Source organism: Coregonus lavaretus (genome assembly GCF_964263955.1).
Source record: "Coregonus lavaretus genome assembly, chromosome: 37".
NCBI classification, from domain to species: Eukaryota; Metazoa; Chordata; class Actinopteri; order Salmoniformes; family Salmonidae; genus Coregonus; species Coregonus lavaretus.
This window is the reverse complement of record NC_140024.1, coordinates 26,243,315-26,258,452: the sequence shown is the minus strand read 5'-3', so window position 1 is coordinate 26,258,452 and position 15,138 is coordinate 26,243,315. Positions and strand designations below refer to the sequence as shown.

The 15,138-nt window shown below is 44.4% G+C and overlaps 1 protein-coding gene and 1 pseudogene across 2 annotated transcripts; both read left to right on the top strand.

The window, feature by feature from the left end:
• Nucleotides 1-11,049: 11,049 nt before the first annotated feature.
• LOC311111138 (cocaine- and amphetamine-regulated transcript protein-like) lies at nt 11,050-11,943 on the top strand (annotated as a pseudogene). Its single transcript has 3 exons — nt 11,050-11,372; nt 11,507-11,590; nt 11,836-11,943. The product of its transcript is annotated as a cocaine- and amphetamine-regulated transcript protein-like (transcript).
• Nucleotides 11,944-12,486: 543 nt separating this feature from the next.
• LOC311111926 (cocaine- and amphetamine-regulated transcript protein-like) lies at nt 12,487-13,222 on the top strand (the record flags this gene model as incomplete). The annotated part of the gene is made up of 3 exons (XM_084154850.1): nt 12,487-12,651; nt 12,786-12,869; nt 13,115-13,222. The coding sequence occupies 3 exons, from the start codon at nt 12,487-12,489 to the stop codon at nt 13,220-13,222; spliced, it is 357 nt and encodes a 118-aa protein (XP_084010976.1).
• Nucleotides 13,223-15,138: the final 1,916 nt, after the last annotated feature.

The following is a 15,138-nucleotide window of genomic DNA, read 5'->3' as shown; positions in this document are numbered from 1 at the left end:
ATCTGGTCAAAAGTAGTGCACTATATAGGGTACCATTTGGGACACAGCCCTTGTCATCATTTGTTGTTCATTAGATAGGTTTCAATCCAATTGACAGATTTTCATGTGAATATTCAAAAATCTGCATACAAAAACAATATGTGAATTTTCCCACCAGAGATGTTTCCATCAAATTGACTGGTTGTGGATAAAAGGCTGTGCCTGACTTTTGCATTACATTTCCATACAATTTAAATGAGTTAAAGAAAAAATATATAAAGATCCCACCTATTTTGTTTTGTCCACATTTGGAAAGTTGACCAACAGATATGCTGCTTCCATCAGGCCTGTCATTACATGTTTTATCCAACATGTGCTTTACTCCCATAAAAAGGTTGGATGGAAGCCTGGGTAGTGACTATATTGTGTTGGAATTACACTTCCTGCTAACACTGTCAGCTCTCAACAAATGATTCTGATCGGACTCTGAAGGGAACTCAAGTGGCCTGTATGAATCAACTGTAATTACTAATGATCAGACAACATCTGGCAAAATAATTTCACAATGGTCATCAGCAGTGCTGGAGGGCTGCCCCACTGGGCAAAAACTAGTTGTTTCCACCTAATTTCCACCAAAGAAATCTATGTGATGATGTTGAATCAACATGGAAAACCGATTGGATTTGTAAAAAGTCATCAACATAAGGGCCTTTCATCTTTTTTTACTCAACTTTTCACCTAAATCCAATGACATGGTGATTTTAAAAAAAATCACATTAGTTGACAACTCAACGAAATCTAAATCAAAACTAGACCTTGAACTGACTTCTGTGCCCAGTGGGCTTTTGTTCCAACCCAACTATGATAAACATTTGATAAGATGAACAAGCATCCATCCATCTACCCTACATCACTGGTCACCAACCCAATCTAATTGGCATAATACAAACATCTCCATAAAAATCAGTCCGTTTAAAGTAGAGATACAGTATCCGCCGATGTCGCACTTCTGCATCTGCAGTGCATCTGCGGTGAAAGTTGAAAGTTGACATCCCCAAAATCTGTCTTCTCACAAAATCGTCTGTAGACTCCAAATGGTTTGGCCTACAACTGTTATGGAAAGATGAGACTCTCATGAACACGATGGTGTTCTCCATTTTGCTCTACGACCCCCACAAGTGTCTTGGGACTCGTCTGAAGTCGGTACAACCGATATGCCAAATTCTGTCTGTAGCGTCCGAACAGTTTGGGCTACACACTAATATGGACCCTCTGTGGAAAGGTGAGACTCTCACAAACATATAGAGCAGGCATTCACAGGGAGGATATGGGGGGAGAGAGAGGCAGAAAGAGAGAGAGAGAGAGAGAGAGAGGATACCTAGTCAGTTGCACAAATAAATGCATTCAACTGAAACGTGTCTTCCACATTTAACCCAACTCCTCTGAATCAAAGAGGTGTGGGGGGCGGCCTTAATCCACGTCCACGTCATCAGAGAGAAGAGGAGGCCCTGAGAGACCATTGCGCTGCAGCAGTCACAGTAACTATACACTCTGCTTTGTTTTCTGTGTGTAGAGAGCGAGAGAAAGCGAGAGAGAGACAGAGAGAGAAAGACAGAGAAAGCGAGAGAGAGACAGAGAGAGAAAGACAGAGAAAGAGAGAGAGAGAGAGACAGAGACCGAGAGAGGGGGGGATGATCCTTAAAACAGTGTCTAAATCACAGCTCAAACTGGCACTAAGACAACAGGGCAGTTACTCCTATGAGTCATTCATTCAGAACACAATAGACATGACAACCACTCAGGAAATAATCCACACAGACACCAGGCTGTAGTTATTGCAGATGTCTGAGGAATATGCCATCCCATTCTGGAAAAGGAAATTGTTGGCTGTCCATGCGAGCATGCCAACATAGTCGTTAGTGCATATATCTGCATGGATACGGCTTCTCTTGTCTCACTTGCTATCTACCAATTAGGTGTGAGTCATAGCTGGTATCAACACAAAACGTGTGTGTGTGTGTGTGTGTGTGTGTGTGTGTGTGTGTGTGCGCGCGCGTGTGTGCGCGTGGGTGTGTTGATTGGCACTCTGCTTGACAACAAAACCCTTAAAGACATCACAACACTTCATGTTAGAGGCCTGTAGACAATGACATTGGAGAGAGTGAGGAAGAGAGAGAGAGACAGAGATAGAGAGACAGAGAGACAGAGAGTCGAGGAGAGAGAGACAAGTAGAGAAAAGAGAGACAGAGAGAGAGGAGGAGAAAAAGTGGAGATCACAGACAGAGCAATTGATTGACCTGAGGAGCATCTTCACTTTCCCCTCGTGTCCTCCTCCTCCTCCCTCTCTTACGTCAGGGTCCATAAAAAGCGTGTTGTGGCAGTGATGGGCCCTGTACTAATGAGGCACCTTGGTGACAGTGTCATGGCCAGCTGTAATTAAAGCACTGTACTGAGATCGCTCTTCCTCTCTTGATATGAGTCCGTTTGTTTCTCTCTCCACCTCTCTGCACCTCTCTGCACCTCTCTCCCTCCTCTCTCCCTCCTCTCTCCCTCCTCTCTGCCTCTCTGCACCTCTCACCCACCTCTCTCCCTCCTCCCTCCACCTCTCTGCCTCTCTTTCCCTCCTCTCTCCACCTATCTGCTGCTCTGCACCTCTCTCCCTCCTCTCTCCACCTCTCTCCCTCCTCCCGCCACCTCTCTGCCTCTCTGCACCTCTCTCCACCTCTCTGCACCTCTTTCCCTCCTCTCTCTACCTCTCTGCACCTCTCTCCCTCCTCTCTCCACCTCTCTGCACCTCTCTCCCTCCACCTCTCTGCACCTCTCCCTCCTCTCTCCACCTCTGCACCTCTCTGCACCTCTCTCCCTCCTCTCTCCACCTCTCTGCCTCTCTGCACCTCTCTCCACCTATCTCCCTCCTCACTCCACCTCTCTGCACCTCTCTCCCCCCTCTCTCCCTCCTCTCTCCCTCCTCTGCACCTCTCTTCACCTCTCTCCCTCCTCTCTCCACCTCTGCACCTCTCTCCCTCGTCTCTCCACCTCTCTCCCTCCTCTCTGCACCTCTCTCCCTCCTCTCTCCACCTCTCTGCACCTCTCTCCATCCTTCATCTTTCCGCTCTCACTCCTATTGCCGCCTGTTCTCTCACAAAGACCTATATACAGTATGTCTAAGGCTTTTCCCTAGTCTGTCCTCAAATCAAATATAATTGTATTTGTCACATGTGCCGAATACAACCGTGAAATGCTTGCTTGCGAGCCCTTCCCAACGATGCAGAGTTAAAAAATAATAATAATACAAATAAAATAGTAACACGAGGAATCAAATAAAATACACAAGAACGGAGCTATATACAGGGAGTACCAGTACCAGATCAATGTGGAGCTATATACAGGGTGTACCAGTACCAGATCAATGTGGAGCTATATACAGGGAGTACCAGTAGCAGATCAATGTGGAGCTATATACAGGGTGTACCAGTACCAGATCAATGTGGAGCTATATACAGGGAGTACCAGTACCAGATCAATGTGCAGAGGTAAGAGGTATTTGAGGTAGATATGTACATGAAGGAAGGGTAAAGTGACAATGCATCAAGATAGATAATAATAAGACTAAAATAAAGGACAAAGTAGCAGCAGCAAATGATGAGTGTAAGAGAGAGAGTGTGTGTGTGTGTCTGTATGCATGTGTGTGTTATGTGTGTGTGCGTATGTAGTGTGTGTGAATGTGTGTAGGTTTTGTGGGGGAGTGTCAATGTAGCATGTGAGTGAGTGTGTATATGGTGTGCATACAGTACATAGTCTAGTGAGTGTGCGTAGGGTCAGTGCAGATAGGGTCAGTGCAGATAGGGTCAGTGCAGATAGTTTGGTACCATTAATTGACTATTTAGCAGTCTGGCTATACAGCAGTCTTATGACTTGTGGGTAGAAGCTGTCTCGGAGCCTGTTGGTCCTAGAGCTGATGCTCCAGTACCGTTTGCTGGACGGTAGCAGAGTGAACATTCTATTGCTTTGGTGGCTGGAGTCATTGCCAATTTTTCGGGTCTTCCTCTGCCTGATATACAGTGCATTCGGAAATTATTTAGACCCCTTCACTTTACCCACATTTTGTTATATTATACAGCTTTATTCTAAAATTGATTAAATATGTATTTTTGCAAATTTACTAAAAAGACAGGATTGTGTCGAGGGACAGATCTGAGGAATGGTACCAAAACATTTCTGCAGCATTGAAGGTCCCCAAGAACACAGTGGCCTCCATCATTCTGAAATGTAAGAAGTTTGGAACCACCAAGTCTCTTCCTAGAGCTGGCCGCCCGGCCAAACTGAGCAATTGGGGGAGAAGGGCCTTGGTCAGGGAGGTGACCAAGAACCCGATGGTCACTCTGACAGAGCTCCAGAGGTCCTCTGTAGAGATGGGAGAACCTTCCAGAAAGACAACCATCTCTGCAGCACTCCACCAATCAGGCCTTTATGGTAGGGTGGCCAGATGGAAGCCCCTCCTCAGTAACAGGCACATGACAGCCCGCTTGTAGTTTGCCAAAAGGCACCTAAAGGACTCTCAGACCATGAGAAACAAGATGATCTGGTCTGATGAAACCTTCTGGAGGAAGCCTGGCACCATCCCTGCGGTGAAGCATGGTGGTGGCAGCATCATGCTATGGGGATGTTTTTCAGCGGCAGGGACTGGGAGACTAGTCAGGATCGAGGGAAAAATGAACGGAGCAAAGTACAGAGAGATCCTTGATGAAAACCTGCTCCGGAGAGCTCAGGACCTCAGACTGGGGCGAAGGTTCACCTTCCAACAGGGCAACAACACTAAGCACACAGCCAGACAACGCAAGAGTGGCTTCGGGACAAGTCTCTGAATGTCCTAGAGTGGCCCAACCAGAGCCTGGACCTGAACCTGATCGAACATCTCTGAAGAGACTTGAAAATAGCTGTGCAGCGACACTCCCCATCCAACCTGACAAAGCTTGAGAGGATCTGCAGAGAAGAATGGGAGAAACTCCCCAAATACAGGTGTGCCAAGCTTGTAGCATCATACCCAAGAAGACTCGAGGCTGTAATCGCTGCCAAAGGTGCTTCAACAAAGTACTGAGTAAAGGGTCTGAATACTTATGTAAATGTGATTTTTCAGTTTTTGTATTTTATTTAAATTTGCAAACATTTCAAAATATCAGTTTTTGTTTTGTCATTATGGGGTATTGTGTGTAGATTGATGAGGGGGAAAAACAATTTAATCCATTTTAGATTAAGGCTGTAACGTAACAAAATGTGGAAAAAGTGAAGGGGTCTGAATACTTTCCGAATGCACTGTAGAGGTCCTGGATGGCAGGGAGCTCGGCCCAAGTGATGTACTGGGCTGTCCGCACCACCCTCTGTAGCACTTTGCGGTCAAGAGCGGTGCATTTTGCATACCAAGCGGTGATGCAGCCAGTCAAGATGCTCTTGATGGTGCAGCTGTAGAACGTTTTGAGGATCCGAGGGCCCATGACAAATCTTTTCAGCCTCCTGAGGGGAAAGAGGCGCTGCCGTGCCTTCTTCACGACTGTGCAGGAGTGTGTGGACCATGTTAAGTCCTTAGTGATGTGGATGCCAAGGAACTTGAAGCTCTTGGCCCGCTCCATAACCGCTCCTATCCTCATCTCCTCTCCTTGATTGCTCTTATCTGAAAGAACCAGATGTAAGCCAGCCTGATGATGAGCTGCCTGTCAAGTCTTTTCCAATCAGTGCAGATGAAGGAGAAGAGATGAGGGTAGGGTAGATTTGACCTGGTGGGTAATCACAGCTTCACCACAGCAAAGCTAGGCAGGAAGTTTAGAGAGGAGACAGATTTGACCTGGTGGGGCAGGTAATCACAGATTCACCACAGCAAAACTCAAGAGGTGTCACAGAAATAGGCAGCAAGGTTAGAGAGGAGACAGATGTCTAACTTTCTTACATGGAGAAAGTCTACTTTTCCCAGAGCTTCCCAAACAACTTGTAACTTTGGTTACATCACACTCAATTGACTACCAACCCAGCTTTTAGCTGCCATGTACAAAATAAAACTAAACTGAACTAAAAACCCAACTCACTGATCAGAGATGAATTGGACCCCGGCATCAGCTAATGGGGATCCAGATAAAGAAGCCTGTGTATGTGTGTGTGTGTGTGTGTGATGGGATGTTAATTGCTTAATTAACTCAGGAACCACACCTGTGTGGGAGCACCTTCTTTCAATATACTTTGTATATTGAAAGAAGGTGCTTTCCTTTATTTTGGCAGTTACCTGTATTTTCATTCAAAACTTTATTTTGATAAGTAAATCCATACTATTTTATTCTTTGTGTGTGTGATGTGTGTGTGTGTGTGTGTGTGTGATGTGTGTGATGTGTGTGTGTGTGTGTGTGTGAGCATACAGTAGTTTGAACCTTCTCATGAATCATACATGGATGTCCAAGAAAGACGTGCGGCGCAAGTCCAAGTTTATGCCCACTAAAGACAAGATTTCTAGCTTTGTTCCAACTCCCTCTGCCATGACGCAGCAGCTCGGTGCAGTGCAGGATGCCGTCTTCTTCGTCTGCGTCCCAAATGGCACCCTATTCCCTATACTGTATATATAGTGCACTACTTTTGAGCAAAGCCCTATAGGGAATAGGCTGCCAGTTGGGACTCAGCCATCTTCTTTGTGTTTGTTTGAGCCCAGATCTTATGATTGTCCTCTACTGTGAGAGACTAAACAACATTTAAATATCTGAGGCATGAAGGACGTAATCATCCACTCCCACGCAGAATCAATGGCAGCAGCGCAAAGTCCTATTGGCTTGATAATTAGACCCTACTGACACACACACGCACACACACACACACACACACACATACACATGCACACAAACACGCACGCACACACCCACACACGCACCCACACACACACAGGGGAGAAAGGCTACAAAGGGAGGGGATTTGGGAGTCTCAATAAAACAAACACCAGCAGAAGGAGAAAGGAGGAAGATGTAAGGAAGATGTGAGGAAAAGGGGAGGAAGAGGGGAGGAAGCTAAGAGGAAGAGGGGAGGAAGATGGGAGGAAGCTAAGAGGAAGAGGGGAGGAAGATGGAAGGAAGAGGGAAGGAAGAGGGGAGGAAGATGGGAGGAGGCTAAGAGGAAGAGGGAAGGAAGATGGGAGGAAGCTAAGAGGACGAGGGGAGGAAGATGGAAGGAAGAGGGATAGAAGAGGGGAGGAAGAGGGGAGGAAGAGGGGAGGAAGAGGGGAGGAAGCTAAGAGGAAGAGGGAAGGAAGAGGGAAGGAAGAGGGGAGGAAGAGGGGTGGAAGATGGGAGGAAGCTAAGAGGAAGAGGGGAGGAAGCTAAGAGGAAGAGGGGAGGAAGATGGGAGGAAGCTAAGAGGAAGAGGGGAGGAAGATGGAAGGAAGAGGGAAGGAAGAGGGCAAGGAAGAGGGGAGGAAGATGGGAGGAAGCTAAGAGGAAGAGGGAAGGAAGAGGGAAGGAAGAGGGGAGGAAGAGGGGTGGAAGATGGGAGGAAGCTAAGAGGAAGAGGGGAGGAAGAGGGGAGGAAGCTAAGAGGAAGAGGGGAGGAAGATGGGAGGAAGCTAAGAGGAAGAGGGGAGGAAGATGGAAGGAAGAGGGAAGGAAGAGGGCAAGGAAGAGGGGAGGAAGATGGGAGGAAGCTAAGAGGAAGAGGGAAGGAAGAGGGAAGGAAGATGGGAGGAAGAGGGGTGGAAGAGGGGAGGAAGATGGGAGGAAGCTAAGAGGAAGAGGGGAGGAAGATGGGAGGAAGCTAAGAGGAAGAGGGGAGGAAGAGGGAAGGAAGAGGGGAGGAAGAGGGGGAGGAAGAGGGAAGGAAGAGGGCAAGGAAGAGGGGAGGAAGATGGGAGGAAGCTAAGAGGAAGAGGGAAGGAAGGGGGGAGGAAGAGGGGAGGAAGATGGTCGGAAGCTAAGAGGAAGAGGGGAGGAAGATGGGAGGAAGCTAAGAGGAAGAGGGGAGGAAGAGGGAAGGAAGAGGGGAGGAAGAGGGGGTGGAAGAGGGAAGGAAGAGGGGAGGAAGAGGGGAGGAAGATGGGAGGAAGATTAGAGGTTGAGGGGCGGAAGATGGGAAGGATAATGGGAGGAAGAGGGGAGGAAGAGAGAAGGAGGAGGGAAGGAAGGGATAACTAGGGGAGGAAATCATGAAGAATGAGTTCTCCTACACAACAGCAGCACCGTTCAGTTGGGAATTGACTTCAAAGACAACATTGATACACACACAGGCAGTAACACACACAGGCAGTAACACATACACACACAGGCAGTAACACATACACAGGCAGTAACACATACACACAGGCAATAACACATACACACACACACAGGCAGTAACACACACACACACACACACACACACACACACACAGGCAGTAACACACACACACAGGCAGTAACACATACACAGGCAGTAACACATACACACAGGCAATAACACATACACACACACAGGCAGTAACACATACACAGGCAGTAACACACACACACAGGCAGTAACACACACACACACACACACACACACACACACACACAGGCAGTAACACACACACCGGCAGTAACACACACACAGGCAGTAACACACACACACACAGTAACACACACACACACAGGCACTAGCACACACAGGCAGTAACACACACACAGGCAGTAACACACACACACAGGCAGTAACACATACACACACACAGCTGAGAAAGGCAGTGTACCTTCATACCATCATAACAGAATCCTTCACTCAGGGTAAACAAGTTGGATAACCTTTAACCTCAATCCTGTCTCTCTCTTGTACTCTTCCACTGTATTTTCACTTGTCTCTTCTCCGTTGCACTCCTAAACATACACACACACACAAAATCAATCAATCAATATCATGGGCTGGAGCTCTATATATGACATTGTGTGGTGTCGACTGTGTTTGTCGTGTCTGTTCTGTTTGTTGGTATTCTTTTTGTGTTGTGTGTGTGACAGATCTATACAAATGAAGTGAAAGAAAAGTGATTACAGTAGAGTCTTGTCTATTGAAACTTTTCCATTCAATTGTAGATTTAAAAAGCATATATGGAGTAGTTACTATTGCTGCACTAAAAAGAATACCCAGACTAAGTTTTGCAGTCAGTGCCTGACGCCTTCTTCATTGATGGATTGAAGTAGGCGCTATGTATACAGCCAATGTTGATTTATTTGGTCTAGACAGAAATCTGGTTCTAATTATCTGAATTTCCCAGAATGTGGGTTGGCTTTGGCTGCCTCCATGATCAATAAAAAGTTTAATTTCCTTGACCTTCCATTTGTAGGTTAATTGGTGCTTTGTTGTTGGGTCTAGTTAGGAAATATCTGAATGAGAGGAGAAGCTCTTCTAGCAGCTGATGTGTTGTTGAATAAAACTATGGCAACAACACAATGCAAAACATCACAACTCAACACAAATGCAAAGACATCTTTCTGTAGGCCTACATTCAATAAAAGCAACGCAAACCGATCACAAATAATAACAATTGAATTCTTGAAATTGGCTTGAGTGGGACCATAGGGAACCTGCGCCTGACTGTCCATGATTTATAAATAATTAAAAATAAAAATTGTGCCAACTGGTTTGCTTATTTAAGAAATTTGATGTCTCCTATAGCATTTACTTTTACTTGTTACTTTTACTCAATTATGACAATTGGATACTTTTTCCACCACTGTACATTTAAAACCAAATACCTTTAGACTTTTACTCAAGTAGTATTTTACTGGGTGACTTTCACTTTTACTTGAGACATTTTCTATTAAGGTATCTTTACTCAAGTAGCTTATGAAAAATTGGGTACTTTTCCCACCACTGCTAATAAACATGTGTTTTATCTGTTGTGAATAACATTTGTTTTTAATAGGCCTATCCGGCGTCTAAGTCGGTAATTGGAAAATAGAGGAGTGACTCACACAAATGCGCAGAGCCCCAGCGCAATCAAAGCGCTCTAGTCCTCATCTCCGTCTCGGGCTGACAGAGAGGAAACGGGGATATCGCGGAAATAAGAGATCAAAAGAGATGTTCGGATGTTTCGTGAATAGCCAGCTCCGAACCCGGAGAGACTTGATGCTGCCGTCAGAAACCGAGATGATCAAAAACAAAACATAATGTAACAGTAACACAGCAACACAGTATACCCGTCTGTGATCTGTGTCAATATTTCTAATGATCATCTCTACACGATAACGCTGCTTGTGTTGTGGTTAATTGTCTCAATGCACAGAATGGTTAAAGATGAGTAGGCTAGTGCGTCATGTGGAGTTCTGACCAGTTTAGTCTGTTTCCCAACCCAAGTCTCCAAACAGAAGGAGAGGAGAGATGACACACAAAGACATCCTGATTTCTGGATGCCATGATTTTTTGGCGAGAAAATGGGACAAAAAATGTACAGCACAGCAGCCTCACCGCACATGGCACCAGAGATAACTAAAACTATTGGCCTACATTTTTTTTTTACGTTCATGGTGTCATCTGTAATGTGTCCAAAATACACAATGAAACGGGTGTAATTATTTGATAAGATCGTCAATTCTATAGGCTATAAAAGTTTGCATCCAATGACCAGGTACAATGGTGGATTTTTGCAATTACACTAGTAATTAACGCGCAACGCTACTATCTTTACACTGATATAGCATAACTATTTACATTACATTTACATTTGAGTCATTTAGCAGACGCTCTTATCTAGAGCGACTTACAGTTCTGAGTGCATACATTTTGTACTGGTCCTCCGTGAGAATCGAACCCACAACCCTGGCGTTGCAAGCGCCATGCTCTACCTGAGGTACACTGTTTCTTCCGTCTTTCCTCTGCCAAAAACTGACCCCTCTCCAAATGGACCTCGTCATCCCGTCCAGCATGAATATCGAGGTGCTATTTCTGGCACATACCATGTCATAGAAAACATCTCATGTCGTCAAAAAAAAAGAAAAAAAAAAGAGAGTAGGCTATGCCTTGTAGGAGCGCCCGCAACTTTACGCAATGACAAGCCAGCCAACTTTACGCAATGACTCACCCACGCCATCTCGCTTACGTATGAAAAATCTATGGTTAAGGTGGCACAACGGAAGCCACAGACATCGGTTACGGCTGTAAACAGATAAAGGGTGTTTGTATTGCGGTAACTGGAGTATTTGAACAGGACCTCTTGGAGACGAAAGATATCTTCTACTGTGCGCAATCTCTTAAGGACCATGGAAAGTTCCAGACTATGGACCAGAGCCGTGGTTTGCGCGGTGTTGCTGTCCATCGTTCTTAGTGCTGAAATTGACTATTCGGATTCCGAATTGGACCTCGACACAAGAAGTGTGAGAGACTTCTACCCCAAAGATCCGAACTTGACCAACGAAAAGCAACTGGTAAGTTTCTATCTAGGTTAAAAGTAAAACGTGCGACTTTATTGATTGATTAGTATTAGCTGTTTGTCTATTGGAGAGGTCTGCTTTGGAAGGATTTCTCATTCTAATGTGTCCATATTCCATATTTCCCACAGCTTGGAGCACTACATGACGTTCTTAAAAAGCTGCAGACCAAGAGACTTCCGTTCTGGGAAAAGAAATTCGGCCAAGTCCCTACGGTAAATATAACAATTTGAACGAAGCTTCTAAAAGTGGAAAGACCTATACTTCTAAAAATGTATTGTCTAAACTGGCGCGTAAAACTAAATTTCAACATTTTAACTTTCACTAAATGCTTTCATGTGCCATGTTTTGTGGATGATGTGATCTGATGTGGTGACAGGTGGATATGGCCCCATAGACCTTTGCATCTGTTGGCAAAAATATCACACACGGTCTTATTTTGTTTACCTTCTCTTTTCAGTGCGACGTTGGAGAGCAGTGCGCAGTGAGAAAGGGCGCGAGAATCGGCAAAATGTGCGACTGTCCTCGCGGAGCATTCTGCAACTCTTACCTGCTCAAGTGCTTGTGAATTGAATTGGTCTGAATCGGTCTGAATGTAAATTGATGGCAAACTAAAACTGTTACATCAGAACGACATGTGATATAGTAGTATTGTTATGATACTACAATATACGATTATCGGGAGAGTGACAGGTTGCATTCTGAAAGATTGTCCAAACCCCAAAAAGGCTTATTTTGAACTTATGAAATATTTTATTTTCAACTGGATGTTTCTGTAACCAAAAATGAGTTGTGATATGAATAAACAGCGTTCTATCTTGTTTTGTAAAGCAGCCTGAGTGGTCTCTGTTTGCTCCAAGAATTTCATGATCCACATGCATAAAGATTATGCGCAATGCTGTATGCGATAATGGTATGGGTTATTGCCTACAAACTATTGAAGTAAAAAAATGAGGTCGATGTACTGGGATACCTACCAATAACATTAGTCATGAAGTACATGGAGTCTGTAAACAGATAAAAGGTGTTTGGATTGCGGTAACTGGAGTATTTGAACAGGACCTCTTGGAGACGAAAGATATCTTCTGCTGTGCGCAATCTCTTAAGGACCATGGAAAGTTCCAGACTATGGACCAGAGCGGTGGTTTGCGCGGTGTTGCTGTCTATCGTTCTTAGTGCTGAAATGGACTATTCGGATTCCGAATTGGACCTCGACACAAGAAGTGTGAGAGACTTCTACCCCAAAGATCCGAACTTGACCAACGAAAAGCAACTGGTAAGTTTCTATCTAGGCTAAAAGTAAAACGTGCGACTTTATTGATTGATTAGTATTAGCTGTTTGTCTATTGGAGAGGTCTGCTTTGGAAGGATTTCTCATTCTAATGTGTCCATATTCCATATTTCCCACAGCTTGGAGCACTACATGACGTTCTTAAAAAGCTGCAGACCAAGAGACTTCCATTCTGGGAAAATAAATTCGGCCAAGTCCCTACGGTAAATATAACAATTTGAACGAATCTTCTAAAAGTGGAAAGACCTATACTTCTAAAAATGTATTGTCTAAACTGGCGCGTAAAACTAAATTTCAACATTTTAACTTTTACTAAATGCTTTAATGTGCCATGTTTTGTGGATGATGTGATCTGATGTGGTGACAGGTGGATATGGCCCCATAGACCTTTGCATCTGTTGGCAAAAATGTCACACACGGTCTTATTTTGTTTACCTTCTCTTTTCAGTGCGACGTTGGAGAGCAGTGCGCAGTGAGAAAGGGCGCGAGAATCGGCAAAATGTGCGACTGTCCTCGCGGAGCATTCTGCAACTCTTACCTGCTCAAGTGCTTGTGAATTGAATTGGTCTGAATCGGTCTGAATGTAAATTGATGGCAAACTAAAACTGTTACATCAGAACGACATGTGATAGTAGTATTGTTATGATACTACAATATACGATTATCGGGAGAGTGACAGGTTGCATTCTGAAAGATTGTCCAAACCCCAAAAAGGCTTATTTTGAACTTATGAAATATTTTATTTTCAACTGGATGTTTCTGTAACCAAAAATGAGTTGTGATATGAATAAACAGCGTTCTATCTTGTTTTGTAAAGCAGCCTGAGTGGTCTCTGTTTGCTCCAAGAATGTCATGATCCACATGCATAAAGATGATGCGCAATGCTGTATGCGATAATGGTATGGGTTATTTCCTACAAACTATTGAAGTAAAAAAATAAGGTCGATGTACTGGGATACCTACCAATAACATTAGTCATGAAGTACATGGATTCATAAGAGCGGAGTCTTGTCTGGACTGAGAATTAAATAGCATTTCTTAGGCCAAGTGGAGATATGGCCAGACATAAACAGAATAGTAGTGTATAAAAATGTGTTTTATCTAATAAATAGTATTTACTTAGAGCTTTAGACATTTACACTACCTTCCTTAAGATAAATACAAGTTATATAATTGCAATAGTTACACTTGTAGAGAATATTTTATGGTTTTGAAGTGGATAAACATAAATAAATAAGTGTGTTATTGAACTATTTGCAACCCTTGTGGTGTTTTTCCATAGAAGCATTGGTGTCACTCCAGGCTTTTTTGGGGTGTCAACAGTCTCTCTCGCTCTCGCTCTTTGCATTGTTGGTTACCTCACAACAATGCAAAGAGAGAGAGAGAGAGGGAGAATTCCAACCCTTTAATTACAAAAAGTAATGCACCAAAACTGTGTGTTTGAAGCTGGTTTGAGGATTTTAAACACCATATTTCCATTCTGTACCACCCAAAGTGGTTCACAAACCTGAAAGTTGGTGTTTGCAAAATATGTTGTGGATTTTAGGTGCAATTACAAGGGAAACATGAAACAGCAAATCAAGTTGTTGATGAAGGCAAATCAAGTTGTTGTTGATGGACTCTGGTCAAAAGTAATGCACTGTATAGGAAATAGGGTGCCAGTTGGAACACATCCTCTCCCATACTATCACACCAATATTTCTTTCTGATTCAAACATAGGACTGAATAGTAGGCCATTTTTAGGCTGTGAGGTCACAGCCTTAAACAAGTTTTACCATATCAGCTAATTACATACACGCAATCGGTGACGGCCAAGACAGGTGTTGTAAGGCAGTAGGTAGGATTGCTGACATAGATCACAGTTGTGGATTGTTTAAAGTTCTCTGTATACAGTATGTGTGACAATCTCTCAAACATAGTCTCACCTCAGTCTGTGTTTCCCTTACCTCTCTATACATCCATCTCCATCCCACCTGCCTCACAACACCACATACCCAAATAGCTAAAATGTTACCCATCCTCCAAGGCTCTCCCACTGCGGTTGATCTCTCCATCTCCTTCTCGGGCCCTCCATCCCTCACACTTGTCCAGGATGTCTCTCTGATTCCTCTCCTCTCTCTTCCCTGATGGGCCCACGTCTCATTAATAATAAATGTGTTGCGTTCTACAACAAATAAACTCTGCCTCAGGAAACTCACAGAATGTTATTTCGGTCTATTTGGCGCCTGCCTTTCAAACACACCGTCCGCCCTCCTGAAGCGTCTCTCCAGTCGCAAGTAAGACATTCTGCGGCGCAAGTGGGGACACTTCAGGCTATGGAGTGAGTTTCACACATACCCATGTGCTACATTCACCCCCCAAACTTACTCCACAGCAACCCCAGCATTGATCTGAGCGCAACTGCAGATCCGAGTCATGGCACCATCCGTAACGGACGTCACGCAGCTTGCCTAGCGAGTACCGCTTCTTCC